General features: G+C 38.9%; 1 protein-coding gene across 4 annotated transcripts in view; it reads right to left on the bottom strand.

The window, feature by feature from the left end:
• The window catches only part of ncoa3 (nuclear receptor coactivator 3), a 59,956-nt gene that overhangs the window by 18,299 nt on the left and 24,884 nt on the right, over positions 1-16,773 (bottom strand). For 2 of the 4 annotated variants that reach the window (XM_069179577.1, XM_015364808.2), the window contains exons 2-6: positions 12,893-12,974; positions 8,839-8,888; positions 3,738-3,842; positions 3,017-3,177; positions 381-481 (exon numbers count right to left, since the gene is read on the bottom strand). In XM_069179577.1, the coding sequence (XP_069035678.1) occupies positions 381-481; positions 3,017-3,177; positions 3,738-3,823 (348 nt within the window). In that variant the 5' untranslated portion in view covers positions 3,824-3,842; positions 8,839-8,888; positions 12,893-12,974. Of the gene's footprint in view, positions 1-380; positions 482-3,016; positions 3,178-3,737; positions 3,843-8,838; positions 8,889-12,888; positions 12,975-14,786; positions 14,942-16,773 lie in introns of all 4 variants that reach the window. The other 2 variants (XM_069179576.1, XM_015364806.2) reach the window with 2 other exon arrangements.

Genomic DNA, 16,773 nt, shown 5'->3' on the forward strand with positions numbered 1-16,773 from the left:
GATGTCAGGGTTGTTAAGTACATTCAGAATTTACCAAGATATTTATCTGGGATACTAGATGCACTGTGAAAAATTGTGGTTTCTTCCAATGTTTACTAAATTACCACCCTTTTACCACTTCTGGCATCAGGGGTGTTTTATTTGTCCAGCGGTTAACACAAAAAAAAAAGAAGCCCTAGCTCCACAATAAGGAATCCCGTACAAGCTATAAGAGAGGATTTCGCAGTATGCTTACTTCTGAAAAAATGTTCTTGAAACTATAACAGTGGTTATGCATCATAATATGATTTAGACAAAACAAAAGGTTTAAGTCTCCCCCATCAGAAAACTGAACTACCCCCTTGTGGTCTCACAGATTTACTCTCAGGCTACAGTCTCACCTGCAGCAGAAGTGGCCCCAGATGGTCTTTATCAATGACCCCCTGACCAGTGGAGGACACATCAGCCTTCTGAACATCATCATCATTTGAAGATGCCTTTCCTGCAAACAGAACACAGAGATGTCTCAAGGGGAAGAGATCAAACCCAATCAACATTGCAATGCAGATTTAAACTGAAGGAATGAGCAAAACTGATCAGATATTGGTGCACTCCACCAGCCTGCTACATATGTGCAAAGAGTTACGAAGGCTGAATATCCCTCAACAGTTCTTTTCTGCTTCCTAAAAAGGGGATTTCAAACACATTTTCCATTCCTACAGAATGCCATAATCGGGATATTTAATAATCATGTAATAGCTGAAAATCAAACAAAAACACCCATGTATGTATTAATCAAGACATTAAGAAACTGACTCAAAAGCCCTAAGAATGTTTTTTTTTCAATAACAGTTTATTAACTTCTGTTGTTTTCTCTCCAGGGGGTGAGAGCATCAGGCGATGCAGAAGAAAGGTACACAGAGTTCCAAGAGCAGCTGGAAAGCTTGATAAGACCGATCTCAATGGAGAGGTCTGGATTACTGGACAACTGCTCTGTGCTTAGCCTCATGCAGGTTATTCTGCCTAAGACAGGGCCATGTAAGCAGAAGAGCAAAGCCATGTAAGACTGAAATCTAGATAGGCATGTTAATTCAAGATGTTTGTATGCACAATAAAAAAAAAGAATCAGTGTCACGTTTGAGAAAAAGACTAATCCATTGATGGTGCTACTGAAATCATACTTAGCAATGAAAAAGTTAATCAATGTTCAGCATAGAGCTGAAGTCCTTATGATCATAAACATCTACATAGATGAAGCCCCTTAAATAACATCAACACCACCATTCTGAGGTGTCAGCAGGACATTTTACATAACAGGAGGAGTTTCAAAAGGGGGCACCTGGACAAGGAAAATGCAGTAAATCACTGAAAAAAAGACTTGTCCTTGACTATTTGAAATGTAATCATAAATACTCAAGTAATCATCACAAATGGCAACATTAATGCCCCCAGGCAAGTGTCTACCAAGCCCACTCTACAGATAAAATCAAGGTCCATTGTGCACTAAATAGTATTGCCACCAGAGGTCAGTATTTTTCACTTACTGGGAGGATATAAAAGCTGAACAGACCTCGGTGTTTGAGTCTGAGCCAGCTTTACATGTCATCCCCATTTTGATTATATCCTTGCCTTAATAAGCTGTTCATTTAGTATATAAACTGTTAATCTGTAAACATCTGTTCTACTTTTCATTACCGTGAGTTCAAGTTTGTTTAGCTTTGGACGCAAAATTGCCATTTGCATCGTTGAAAACTTTTTCTAGCGACTCGCTTCCCAGCATTGGTACAGAAATAAGAGTGAAGCTTATGCGGAATGGACATTTTTGACAAACTACAACAAGGGAAATTAGAATGGGGATAAATATAAATCTGGTACTACCTGTTGATGGCCCGACAAAAAATCAAATTACTACTCATGTGTAAATTCTGTTAAAGGCCCCCTTTAATGACGAACTACATTACTGGGTCAGAAACTATGTTCTTGCTAGTGGACCAATTATTACATAAATATCTCATTTACAAACACCTGATAACACTGAAACACTGCAACAGTGAAAAGATTCATATATAAATAACCTACTAGTTCCCTAAAAGCAAAATACCAGCAATGGACTCCGTCAGCCACATGTTTCTTCATAACTTCACATAACTTTCTCAAAGCCCCAAAAGCAGATCTCTCTTCACACAATTGTCCTTTGAGAAAGGCTGTATTTCTTTCCTGTGCTTCTGCAGAAACTTGAGCCATTGATAGCTCATTTGAGGCTGCCTATATTAAGTCTGGAAAAGGAAACTTGCTCATTTTAAATTAAACAAAAACGGTAACTGGGATTTTGAGGATGACATTTGTAACACCCTTGACTTGTAGCAAGACGTTGGCAAGTATGAAAGTTTAGAAGATTACAAGCAATGTTCTGATCCTCAACAGGAAGAAAAGGGTGCATTGTTTTCTTCAGAAATGCCAAAAATCCACATGCACTCAAGAGGCTTCAATTATCATTGCTTGATAGACATTTTTCAAACACTTCTGGTTTCACTACACATGCAACACTGCTGTTGGCAGGAACACCATCCATGCTGATGTGAAGAAACAGAAACAATCGTGCGTGCAACTACTATTCACTTCCGGTAACTATGGCAACACCTCTCCACAAAGTCTGATGCAGCTGTACCCTCTTCCCCTTCCTATTGAGATACTGAGAATAACACCCAAGCACTGCGATCACTACTTCAACAGCCAAGACCTGAGCTCACTGTGTACGTTGCTACCTTAAATCACCAGTTTACAATTTACAATTCTTTCTAACTGAACTCTCTAACAGCTGATTCACTATGTTTAGCTCTCCAACCTAAAACAAAAAGGTGAACAAATCAAAAAGGGAATGTTGCTGCACTTTTGTACAAGGCCTCTATTTTCAGAGCACTGAAAAACACAAACTAGTCATTTAGGAGCACTGTTCTCAGTTTGATAGGGGTGATTTGAACAAACCTTTACAAAAACAGGCAGCAGGGTTTGTGAATATTTCCAGATGATTCCGTACCTTGTTCCTTAATTTGCCTGATCTGGCGGACTGTTTCTTTGAGGATGGCGCACTTGTCAGGCTTGACGTTGAAGTTATCGATGTCGCTGAGATTTGCTGAAATCAGCTCAGCCAGCTCCTCAATGTACTTGCTCTCTTGCTCCCTCCGGCGCTTGTCACACCTGAAACAGGTAAGAATTCCACTGATCTGCCCACTGGGGGCACTGCAGGACTTGGTGTTCAAAGTTCCCCTTGCGGGGTGGAGTCCTGTGCCTGCAGTGGGCTTAACACTTCATAAACAGGGATGAGCTCTGGCTTGACCAACCAGTCATGAGTATGAACTTGATTTACTAGGCAGCCACTGGGAACACTGGTACACTTACAAAAGTGTTCAGCTATATAAGAAAATCATTAGAAGTTCACAAAAACAATTCCTAAGCATAACAGAACTCACAGCTGCTAGACTAAGTGGTTGACACCACTGGTAATCAATGGCAGAGAGATCTTTATTATAATGCTATACAAAGGTAAAATTCCTCAAAATGAGAAGCACCAGACTTTGCACTGCTGGGTTCGGTGCAGTCATAAGAAGTTTTATTGGCGGGCAACTTATTTTTCTCCAATTAAAAAGCAGGAAATAGGAGCTGTATAAAAATTGCAACTTATCCAGAAAAAAGGGATTTCTTCACCTCCAAACACCTCTCAAAACCCCTTGAAAGTCAGCACAGAATGAAGAACTAACCCCAAACCAGGTGTATCACAGGTGGAGAGCTTGCGTTTCCGGTCCGAGCACAGGGGGTCCAAGGAGTTGTCTCCCAGGCCACTCATCTTGAACACATATCAGCACCTGGAAAGATTTACATAAAAAGAACAGGGAAAATTACTTCATTTTTTACAGATTGCCAGGTTTTAGGCATGGATTCAGTGTATTAACAGAAGGACACCCATTAGAGCCAACATGCAGCAGAACAATGGTAGCACTTTGCAGATGGCGCAAAGGGGTGGGTTAGCTCACAGACTGTACACTCTGATCTACTACACTGATGGCAAAGAGGCCGCCTTCATTACTTGTGTGCAAGAAAAAGCATTATGAAGTAGTAGGCAGTATTAAGATGCTAGAAACAAACTATACCCTGGAATGAATACATAACATTGCTTGAATATTACCTAATGCTATAGAGTTCAGCAAACACACGAAAAGAAAAAACATTATAGTATTTAATTGAGCTACAGATGTTCTGCCAACTGATGCAACAATGTGGGGCTACAGCTACCAGAAACTGTAAACGAACACCTGCACAGAGTCCAACATCTGGCACCTCTCAACCAGGCTTGTGGCTTCCTGGCACCAGCTCCGCATCCCTGTAGTCAAGATCTGTCACTCTGCATTAGCACAAAACAGCACACATCTTCCCAGCAGCCTGTGCGCCAGGCAGCAGTGACAGGCTCAGACATGGATTATCCCCACGCTGACAGCTACCCATGCTCCATGACGAACCAGGTTAGACAGAATCCCACCATGTGTGCCACGACATCTCGCAGGGTTCAACTGCAGCAACTTAATCTAAGAGGCAGTCTAAAGGGGTCTACAACTGTTTCTATTGATAGGACTAAATAGTGGGGTGGCTTGCAAATTGCTTTTTGGACTCCTTTTTAATACCCAAGTCAGTCTCTCATCTGCCTTTTTTTAGCGTTGCTACGAACGCCCTTTTGCCTTCATCGTTTTAAAATTCCCATCGCTCATGACTGCTTTCCTAATGTGACAAGTTAATCGACTGTTTTACTCAAGGATGAGCAGATCAAAACAGTCCTGCCCCTGCTATAAGTACACCACCTTCAGCTGAAGATGCAGAAGGGGAGAACAAACGCTTTTCTTATGCCAAACTTCTTTTTGACTCCATCTGCTGCACAGAAAACAGGAGAAACGTTTTCTGTGCAACGTCCAGGTACATCGGTCACAAAGCTGGGCTAGTCAATAAAATTACTGGCTTCTTGGAAATTCCATACAGACAATAATCAAATGGAACAAAAGGTATGCATGAAGCATTAACAAGCCTCTCTCTTGTGACACAGAAAACTGAACACTAGCAGTATGAAGTAATGCATGTTCTCCCATGAAATTCTCCAGTTGATTCCATGTGCATCTGCTATGTTTAGATCAAAAACCATCCCAGGAGGAAACCATGCCCTATGATAGGGGTGGTAGCATAACCTGAAGTATAAATTGTGTGTAAGTAAACTCTTCAACCTCACCTCAACTAAAGAGTACACCCTAAGTGTACTAAACCCAAGGAACATTTAAGAAAAGGACTAAGGGAAATATTTAACTTATATTGCTTTACACAGCTGGCTACAGTTGAGTTAAAAGGAAAACCTTGCAATGGACAAATATTTAATGATAAGGTTGGGGTTACCAAAAAGAAATACCTTTGCCTTTTGCACAGACAGTTTTTAAAATGACGGGAAGCAAACATAAAAAAAGATGCAAAGCTAGGAAAGATAGTTGAACCTTTGACCCCTGCGTTTATAAGAAGATGCACAATCCATTCAGTACATCTAAAAGGAACACCTCACATTCACTCACATCCCGATTTGTTCCTTTTTATAACTGTCTTCCTGTCCTATAGCCAGAAGTAGCTCAGAATGCATCCAGTGTCAAAATCATGAAAACACAAAGATTGAGGAAGATACAAATTTTAGGGTTTCAAAGTAACTGCCAGTCTAGACATCAACACCCAGATTAAGTTCCTAAAGTTAGAAACAGAGTACAATATACTTTGCATTAAAACAGTAAGGAGAGGCTACCATTCCAAATTACTGCTCTCCGAAGGTCATGACAAACAAAATTGTATTTGTGTGTATAGTAATCTCCGAATAAACTTGCAGCTACATCTGATAAACATTTTCCATCTTACTTCAGTATAATGGAGGTTAATGGGTTGCTTTCCTGGTCTCTAGGATATCAAACTAAATTTTTTGTGAATTTCTTCATTGTAAATGGCCAAAAAAAATCAAAATAAAAGCTTTTTTTCCAGCTTACTTTAGCCTTGAAGAAAGGTTTAAATTTTAAAAGTGTAATTGAACAAGCTTAAGTTAAAAGTGTTAAATTACAAGCTCCTTTTCACCAGAAACGCAGGACATTCTAGCTTTCTTTATAACATAACAAACACAAGGAACCACAACACCTTAGCTTTTGAATTGAGTCCATGTCAATGAGTCAGCCCATTTGAGCATGATGTACAAGACTAGAGACCCTGGCATCGCAATAAAAGGAATGTTTCATTAAGTGTGTGTCATTTTCCATTTCTCTTAATTACAAGCCCTAATCTGATGCTTAAGATGAGAGAAGCAGAACGACATCAAATATGGTTCGCTAACAATGGATCACATTACATTTAATTTGCTTTAAAAGACAGAGGAACCCCATTTTCCAATTAAAAGGAGTGCTCGGTGTTAGGAGTTCAAATTCATTCCCTTTGTGCCAGATTTCCTGAGGTCTGGATTCATTTTTACTGAAGCCAGAGTGCCAGAAATGACATGCCCTTAATTCAAACGTCTCAGACAAATGAGAAATACATGAGGATAAAAGACCCATTTGGAATAAGGGCACCTATGGATAGGGTGTTTTTTTAGTACAGAAAAGGTACTTGCTTCTTTGTTAAAATAGAAAACCTTCCTCCTATTTTTCTCCCTCACAGAGAACTGCTAAATAAGCTACTATTCATTACATTCTATCTTATATGATATTATCCCTCTCAAAAGAATTTGCATGTGTGATTAGAATGGAAGACTACAGGAGCGTGACTAAAAATGGAGACAAAACGTCTATTGAGTAGTAACATAAGTAATATAACTAGTAACATTTTGTTGCATATTGTTGAGAAATGTCTTGATAAAAAAAATTATTCAAAGCCTAAATTAATCATGGAATGACAACTGCACACAACAATAGATGTTGCTGGAAGCGGTTTATTATCCACACCTGGATATAATATGTATTGGGATTAATAATGCATAAGGCATTAAAGCATATCATGATGCATAAAGGGCACATTTTATTCCTATATTTTAATTTTCCCCCTCTTGCACAAATCTTCACTTAACAACCTAATTTTAAGGTTTACACTGCTTGCCACTTGGCTGAGTTATTGTGATGCTAAAAAAATACAGCACTAAAAAAACATGCAGGAATTGCGTTGTTCTTTAGTGTTACGCAACAGCTAGACGGTAACACAATTCTACAGTGCCAATCACATTGTAATGTTAAAGACTGGCAGAAATTACACCTAAAGATTTCTAGAAATATTCAATGTAGTTAAAGCTGAAATGTGCTGCTCCAGCAGCTTCGTGCCTCAGCCCTGCACTGTCTGTTGACTCGTCCTGCTCTGGTGCAGTCGTGTCATGTGACACCGCGATCTTACTCCAGCAGGGAATGGAAACTCGCCAGCTCGGCGGTGACTGGCTTGCACATGTACAGGCAGGAGTGCATGTGCCCCTGCTCGTGTGCTCACAAGGAAGACACAGACACGGAGAGACGAGCATGCACACGGACACGCATGCAGAAACTGACTCGGAAGAAAGTGGGAAGGAGCTCGTGGAGATGGACAATGGGAGGGAAAGGGGGGGGTGGAGGGTTAGTAATGCTTATATCAGACATCCAACACTTGCTGTTTAATTGACTCTGTGGTACTGCCATTTATTAGCTCACTGTTACATTCCAGCACAGTTAATCTCGAGCAAATCATTATTACTTGCTGTGCTAACTTGGTGTTAGTGTAACTCTTTATTTTACTGCTTTTTTGGTTTCTTGCAGTGCAGATCAGAAGCCTGGGGCTCTGCTGATGTCTGGAGCCATAGACAGACTTGGAAAGGTTAAGCCTCTCCAGAAAACACTGTTCTCTTTTGTTCAGTGATAGTGAAGCGAACGGATAGCTACCCTTGTGAAACTGCCCTACTTCTATCCTTCGTGTTCACTTCAAGCATAAATAAAGCTGCCAATTTCTTTTGTCTGAAAAAAACAGGAAGAAACCCCTTATAAAGAGCAATTTTACTTGGGCAAAAATGGAGAATATCCAAGCTATGTAATGTCAACAAGTTCATCAGCCCATCCACTGCTGGTTGATCCCTTTGAAATTATACTTTATCTGCAAAGGATCTCTCACAAATCTTCATCTTTAAACCTTTGCGTCCTTATCATTCCCATCAAAGTCTCTGCATCTTCCATAAGGCCCTAGTTTGTCTTCTCTGGTCTTCAAGATCCGTTTCAGATTTTTTGAACACATCGATTCTTTCCGCAATTTGTGTCGCTCACTGTCATGTTCGTCTCTCTACCAGAATTTCCCAAATCCAACAGCTCCTTCCAATTGGTTCTTCTCTTACAACACAGTGGTGAACGGGAACTACTTTTACAGTGCCTGAGCCAGCATTCAAAAACTATAGCAGATGGGACAGTTACTCAATATAACCCAAAGCCCATCTATATAAGAACACAAGGCCCACACAGGTTATAGATGCCCACTTTTATACTATCTTCTTTTGATCTAAAATACTCCTTTCCACATCTGTGTTGCTTATAATTTCTAAATCATTCTTGCTTTCAGGTTTTTCATCTGTATGGAAGTACACTGATCAAAGATGGCTTGCGAGACACAAACGGTAGTCATCACAGGAGTATATTTGATCTTCCAAAGACACAGACACCTATTTAGACTATTTTACACGAGCTGGGTGAAGCACCACTGGACCCTCAAATCCTTAAACAAGTTAAACTTGCAAACTTTTGTAAGCCATTCAGTTTATAAAGTCAGCAAATCTTTGTATCATAAGAACACAAACAAACTTACCTCTTAAGCAGTAGAGAATGATGGAATCAAACAGCATTCAATATCACATTCTGGGGAAACAAAAAAAAAAGGCAATTACTGACTAATCTTGAAATCAAGGTATATCACTACAATTTGGCATTTTCGTATTTTTAATACCGACATCATCATACGGGGAATGTGTTCAAAATGTTATACAAAATGTAGACATTTAATAACTTTCTATGCAGAAACTATTTTTTCTAAGAGTACCTGGAGGTAAAGAGGTTATGTAAACATTATGGAATTTCTTACTCAAGGAGAAAACTTCCATGTAAGGGCCGATTTCCATATATACCGTGGCACAGCTTCGCAAACTGCTCCAATACAGCGCAACACACCACATAGCTCCTGAAGGATTCCGAAAAACGCCCCTACCTAAGCTCTAGAGTACACGTCCATCTTGATCGATACAAAAAGAGCAAAATCGTAGCTGCATAAAAAGGGAAGTTGAATAAAAGATGTTCTCTGCCCTTCCTTGAAGAGTAAGTGAATCTGTATGAGTGATAAAAACAACGCAACAGCCCACTCAGATGACTAATGTTTGTGTGTTTTGAGTTCCATTAGGCAGCTGTTTACAAGCATGACCTGCACTTCTAAATGTGGAGCTAGGACTTCGCAGCACACCAACACACAACAGGGTCTGCAAGTGGCTTTTTTAGGCAGAATTAATCATATGGTAATTAGCCAGCTATTCAGGAATCTGGAGGGAATCGAGAGAAAACACTTGAAGTTCACAGTGTTGACTGAAAAAGAAGCTGCCACACAGCTCTCTAAACCATCACCAGGCAGACAGTGGGATGCAAGTGAGAGCACAAACTTTAAGACTGTGAGCATTCCAAGATTCCTATATGCTTTTCCAAAAACAAAGTAAATAAGAAGGCTGTCCAATGGCATCAAATACATATTCCAGTGGAACTCATCTGAGACAATACTGGAGAACTGCTTAAGGGACAAGTCAAGGACAGTGTTTCAGTCAATTAAAAAAAAAACAGATTCCTTGTTTAATTTATACTAAAATAAGTACATTGTTATACACAAGTTTATTTGAATGTGTATCCAGAAGACATTTTAGATCATTTATGTTTTTAACAATTAAATATCAGCTGTTACTATTTTTTAATTTATTTTTGACAGGGTCACAAATCAAGCCAGGATAAATGTTTTTGTTCTCCTGAAACAAAAAATATTTGGATTTAACATGATGGGGCATCCAACAAAACTGCTGCCTAACTTTCAAGGCTTTGAACAGACGTACGAGGCATCCAATAAAATATTAAGAAAGAGCACTTAAAAATAAACTTTTCCCTGACTCACCAAACACACACCACATTTGGCAAAAATAACTAAACAGTCAAAAATAAGACATCTACCATAGAATGAACCCTGTACTAAGAAGCATGATTATCCAAATAAGAACAGAAAAGCCTGTGAAATCTATACAGAGGACTCACAGTGATGTGAGGAGCCAGACCTCTCTTAATAGATGGTACAGCTGGTCATTTCCTTGTCTACTTCCATCCTAGTCCACATTATACAATTTAGACAATACAAGAACAAGAATAATTCTCCCGATATCGTCTTATGGTTTTAAGCTCCTTGCATGATTTAATAAGAGTAGCTGATGTCTTCCAAAACTCATTACATAAATGTGTATTTCTTAATCCAGCTATTACCTATAGCCTGCAGTAGAATTCGATATTTGCAGCAGATAAATTATCATTTAGACAAAAGTACAGATTTTGGTTTAATTTATTACAATACCGGTTGGTGCTATTATTGTATCTGTATTAAGCCAGGGCTTATTCACTGTATATCTGAATTACAATGGACACTGACAAAGCCCCACCCCCACACACACACAAACAGGAAGAAGTTATCCGTGTGGGCGGGCTGCAAAAGATGGCAAATTGCTGTTTTTTCAGCAGCCCAGTTCATTCCCCAACTCATCACTTAATCATGCTGGAAAAAGAACAGAGCTAATTTCATAATTTCTGTTGATAAAAATAAAGCAGCAGCAATTACCCCTCTCATTTGGAACAGCTGCTTGGAAAGGTTATTTCAATGAACAGCTCTCAAGTTCGATTTAGTTTGTTAAACCTCTACATCCAGGCTTACTCACAGAAGCCTTTTGATACACTTTAAACAGCCTTTGGCTCATATGCTCCTCAGAGTACAACAAACCTGAGGCCTCACATTGTAAGATAAAAGAAAACTACAGAAGAGTTTGTTTCACCCTAAGCCAAATGTGAGTTGGAAAGGACTGGGGAACACTGGTAAACAGTGCAAGTACAACCTATATAGCCTTCAACTCATTATCTTGCACTAAAAATGTTTTTAAATGCAATGTAAGGAAATGGGTTTGGGCCACTGTCATCTTAAATTAAACTTGCTTATTCCAGGTCAATGTTTTCATTATGATCCCCCCCCCCCCATTTTGCAGCAAAATTAGTTACATTTTTGCTCCGACTTCCTTAACTAGATATACCTTCCCACTTCCCTCCACCCTCTCCTAAGCTTATAAAGGCAAGCTGAAAAAAGCCACCTGACAAATATATCACAAGCAAGTTCATCTGCCCTTTTCTGCAGGTGGGATTAAGCAAACTGGGAAGAGCCGCCTGTTTGGTGAGAGTTTATCAATTGTGCTGCACTTCCTGGAACTCTGGCCTGTCTCAACCCTGCCTCCTCCCCCTCATACGTTACCCAGGTGCACACTCTCTTGTTCTCATGAGCGTCATGAAAGCCTGATAAACCAAAGACAGACTGCACAGTGCATCATCACAGCTCAGCCTCCTTAGTCTCAGGCAATTCATGCCATCAACTATCGACCTTCAAGTCTAGTCCACAAAGAATTCAAAATCACCTAGCAGGTTACCATGGAACTGCTTAAATTTTTTTTTAAGTGAGATTCACTTCCAGACTGCATTTACATCTTAAATCAACGTCTTTATATTCTGCCCCAGTTCGAATAACACGAAGGCAGGATCTGTATACTTGCATATTCTGAGTAAGAAATGCGTCACATCTCAGGAGCAAAAATTACAATGCCACCTACAGAATCCCATCCTTTATTATTTATTTCCCAGGGGCTGTCATACCTCGAGAGAATAGAAAGATTAATGTTTTGTTTCTTTCTATCTGACAGTAAGATCGAGTAGAATAATTCCATTTCGGCCTCTTCAGCAACCAGGTTCTTTCAGATACCAAAAAAATTATCCTGCTATTTTGTGAGCAGGAAGCATGCACAACAGCAGTCTGAGGCGTCTTTTTATTAACCCCGTTGATTAAAGAAAAAAACCAACACTCGCAATGTAAATGGACCAACAAAATTGCTGGAGTGAAACCCAAAGAGATTAATCCTCGGACTCATGTTGTCCAAACGTAAGTGAAAATTTGCTCTTAAAACATGTTCTAATGTCATTTTCAGATCTATGAAAATATGGCCTTTTCTCTCAAAGAAGGCCTGACCCAGATCATTTTTAAAGATCTTTATAGGGGATGAAGACCAAACTACTGATCATCTTCCACAAAAAATAACCGATTGCAGATCAAAATCCTGAAAGAGACCGCAGAAAGACAGCCTCATTGCAACAACCAGGACCAAAGGGCAGCCCATAAATTTTAAAAACCAAACGTAGGAAGGTTCTTTTTACGTGAAGCACACAGCAGTGAACAGATGTGCATGGTTCAATACCCTTCTACAAAATGCCAGGGTTAGTGATAGACTTATAGACTAGGTTGAATTCTGGATTTGTACTTATAACAAACCCCATCGTATATAAATTTAACACACAGTTCTTTTTTTAAGTTAGCGTTATTTAGAAGCAGTTATTTAATGGTAACTTTAAAATCTAAAAACAAAGGGGCTCTTTGAAATACGGAACGGAAAAAAACTATGGATCATGGACCAGATTGCAAGATGTCTACTTCTTAAAGTCTGGCATGTTTCCATGAATGGAGACATCTAACTTTTCCTCAATTCTGTACAAAGAGTAAGGTGCCCATAAGAGAAACTCTTTAAATGTCACTTACCCACCTTAGTTTAAAACAGGATCACTCCAACTATTGCTCATAGAGACAGTCAAGGGTGGTCCTCAGATACTTGGATTTCTTTTTGCCTATGAAAAAGAAAGTGTAAATTAATAAGGATTCTGCAAGTCATAAAGGTTAAATTAAAAACCATGCTTTCTGGGGCTTTTAAATTTAAAGGGGCTTCTATTTAAAATGAAATATGCAATTCTGGACTGAAATGTCAATTACATAGATACACACTTCCACAAATCTTAGACATTTTGCACTGCTTTTCTCTTTCTATTCAATTCTTTTCCTTCTTTATGGAGAAATTCTTTTAGCGAACATACTGAACATTTTACCCTTTCAAGACAGCAGTTTCTCCTGACATCTGCATTTTCAAGTACAAAAACCAGTCTTTTTAGGGCTTATGGATGTGCACAGAGAAACAAATGATGTAAATGATGAGAAACACCTGACAGAATCAATTTAGACTGACTGGTAAATGTGATGGATGAGCTACTAGAACACTCCACACTGGCGGCTCATGTAGTCTACCTTGATCAAGCGTGATTTCGCAAGATTCTGAGAAATGCAAATTAAAAATTGCTAAATGACAAGCCTGGACTTTTCTCACAAACTGAACTGATTTAATAAAATGTTCTGCTATTATAACACTTTGATGCTTTGAGCAAAATGCTTTGAGCAAAATGTGAATGTCTAAAAACACATTTTAATTCCTGATCATGTCAAAGACAGCCAAGACCATGTGTGTCCACATAGCATACAACTTGGTGCAGTACAAACTTGCTTTCTGCCTAAATTTGCCTACTGGTAATTGCCTCTCAGATTTACAGCAAAAAAACTACAGCCTATAGAACATACTATAATGAAAAAGTTTAATCAACTGCAGACAGGAGGAATAAACATTTTTAATATGAAATCCTTACAGAAAATACAACAAACACCAAAAACAGTTTCTAGAAAACGGTGCACATAACACAAAAAATGACAGAATAAGTAAAGAAAGAGGACATCCTACGAAGTTCATGACCTGTGGAAAGCTTGATTCAATTGGATTTGGTTGTTGTGTTGCACAGATCGCATTTTTTAAAGCTATCGGTTAACCATCTAATAGCTTAATGTTATAATCCAAGAATGCAAAGAAAGAGGCGCTATGGTTTTGATTACATTTGGTTGAAGCGGAATGTGAAAATGGCGCAAACCTACATCATGCATATTCAGACTGTTTCAATAGTTGTGCTCATGAAAGCAAAGCTGTACAGGCACTGCTCAGCTAAGATCTATAGCATGCACACAAGTATAAACTGTTTTCTTTCACTAATGCTGCTGAGGTATTTAAGCTTTTTGCAGTAGGTAATTACATTGATTATAAAAACTTAGCCACCAAAAAATTTTCCATAACCAAATTTATTTTAAATTAGCACCCAGTATCTGACGTTATCACTAAGCTACAATGTCTGATCCTAGGTCTCAAACCCACCACCAGGGACCACTAATAACGTTACCTCACTTTTCTCGGCTGTGGTTGATATTCCCATTTTATTCTGGGACTTGATTCCTACCTCAACTTTAAATAACATTAACGACAGGTAGTGTCTACTTATTATCAGAAGTATCTAATTATCTAGCTATTTTTACGCAATTCTAGAGAACTACAACAGTGAAAACAAAATCGCACAAGTGGAATAGATAAAAGGTAACTAGTTATAACAGAGCAGTATACCAAGTTTCTCTTTCAAATCACAACTAGACAGAAAAGAAAAAATGAGTTTGTGCTCGCAGAATGCCGGTCATTAAGGACTCGTCTACATGTAATCTTCCTCAGGTGGCTAAACTTTCCCCGAGACGAACACAAACCAGCCCACCACACGTCCCTGGGTAAACAGTATCCTTACCTATAATCTGACACTGTGGCCGCCCGTCTGCTTTTCTAGGCAGTCTGCCAAATTCTTTTCCAGTTGGACCAGTCTCATTGGCTACTGGCGCCTTAAAAAAAAGCAGCAGAGCAGCAGCCCCCTTTCCCTACCGGTCACAACTTTCAAGAGTCTTCCTGGGGATAAAAACAGGAAGCAACAAAACACCATCCTGTTTGAGTTCGCTCACATGGCCCCTACCCAGGCACCAGCACCAAGCACAGCCTCTTCCTGGAAGCCTGCTAATGGCTAATTGTCTGCCTCATTTACATATTTATGTCTCTCTTTCTCTGGCCCTCTACCTCACTACCTTCTCACGCGGCTAAAGACAAAGACTCGAGCACAAACAATTACAGCTTCACTCTGCTCAGTTTCCTTCTAAAAGGGCCCTACAGTACTGCAGGCAGAACAGAGAGCACTTTGAGGCAACTCTAATTTACGCCATTTTACCTTCTGAAACAAAAAAAACTCTTATTAAACTATTAGCGTCTGCAGCAGAAACCCTCTACTTACAAATTTAAAAGTCCAGCAGTCTGTTAAATGATCTGGTTAGGCTTTCATGCCATGGTTTAGCCAATGATTTTAAAAGCATGGTACTATTTGGTATTACGTCTTAAAAAACACAAACTGATATTTTCAAAGGAATAATGAGATAACCACAAATTTTTAAAAAAGCAAACTAGTTGATACCCTTCATATTTTCAAGAGACAGGCTTTTTAAAATGTGTTAACTGGCCAAATGTATTGTTACGAACTTACAAAACAAACATGGCACGAATGCAGACTCTTAAGTTCTGATAATACAAAAATCAGAGAAATATTCACATATGCTCCTACCATGGATGTTGCTTTAATCTTAAATTTAAAACCTCTTAAAAGGCTCTGGAATAATTTGCCAACCAACAGTAATAAGATGTTTTATGCATTTCTAACAGCTGTATAAAGAGGAGAACTTCCCTATCCTGAGCAGTATCCAAACATAAAAGTTGGGTTTGAAAACAAAATCAAAGAAATCTGCAACTATCTGCCATGATTCAAGTTCATTGCAGGTCACAAATGTATGTTCCCAACACTCCCTGAAGAGAAAAAAAATCACAAAAAAAGCCAGTGCTGCATTAACAAGTAACTGTAACAACCATCTTGCAGGTATCTACAGTTCTCCCAGAGTTGTAAGCTAGATCAGAGAACCCTGTGTTTGGCAAGCGCACTGATCAGAGATGCAAATAAAAATAAAGGAATTTCATAAATGGAAAAGGGATAATGCCCGAGCTAAAGACGTTTTTATGCAAATATTTTTTGCATCTCAAATAATTCCAAAGCAGATTCCTGCACAAGTATTTAATCGATGCCCGCATCCCCAGTGCGCACGCATTTATGTTCAACAGGAAATGGCACAGTACCAGGAAGGCTGTACTTAATTTTTCCATTCCATACATACACGTATAAAGCTACATTGTTTGAACTTTCAGTGACTTTTCTAAGCTTAGCTCTGAAACAAAAACAGCAGTTAGAGAAAATGCAAATATGTGCCAAGCCACAATTTGGCACCTGGCCTTCTATTTAACAAATCAGACCACTGTGACTAATAAAAAACTGAATCTATAGCTCAGCAGCAAACGACTACAAAAAAAAACAAACTTGCTTTCATCTATACTTTTAAAAACTCAGTCCAACTGAGACCATGTAAACAGTCAAGTTGTACCTCATCTTTCAAAGAGAACGGCCGCAACAAGGGAAGAACTTGAACAGTAGGTAAAATCAAATATAAATGTCCCACAATGCTTTAGCAAATACATATTTTATCATGTATATTAAATTGAGCACATCAGGAGTACATTTACATCAGCAGGCTTATGGTTTTTACATCCATTTACATTACCGAACGTGGTTTATTTCTCCTTCCCCTTGATTTCTTGTAGAAGACATTAATCTGTCACATAAAAATAGAACAGAATAACTGGTTTTCCCA

Source organism: Lepisosteus oculatus, chromosome 16 (genome assembly GCF_040954835.1).
Source record: "Lepisosteus oculatus isolate fLepOcu1 chromosome 16, fLepOcu1.hap2, whole genome shotgun sequence".
NCBI lineage: Eukaryota > Metazoa > Chordata > Actinopteri > Semionotiformes > Lepisosteidae > Lepisosteus > Lepisosteus oculatus.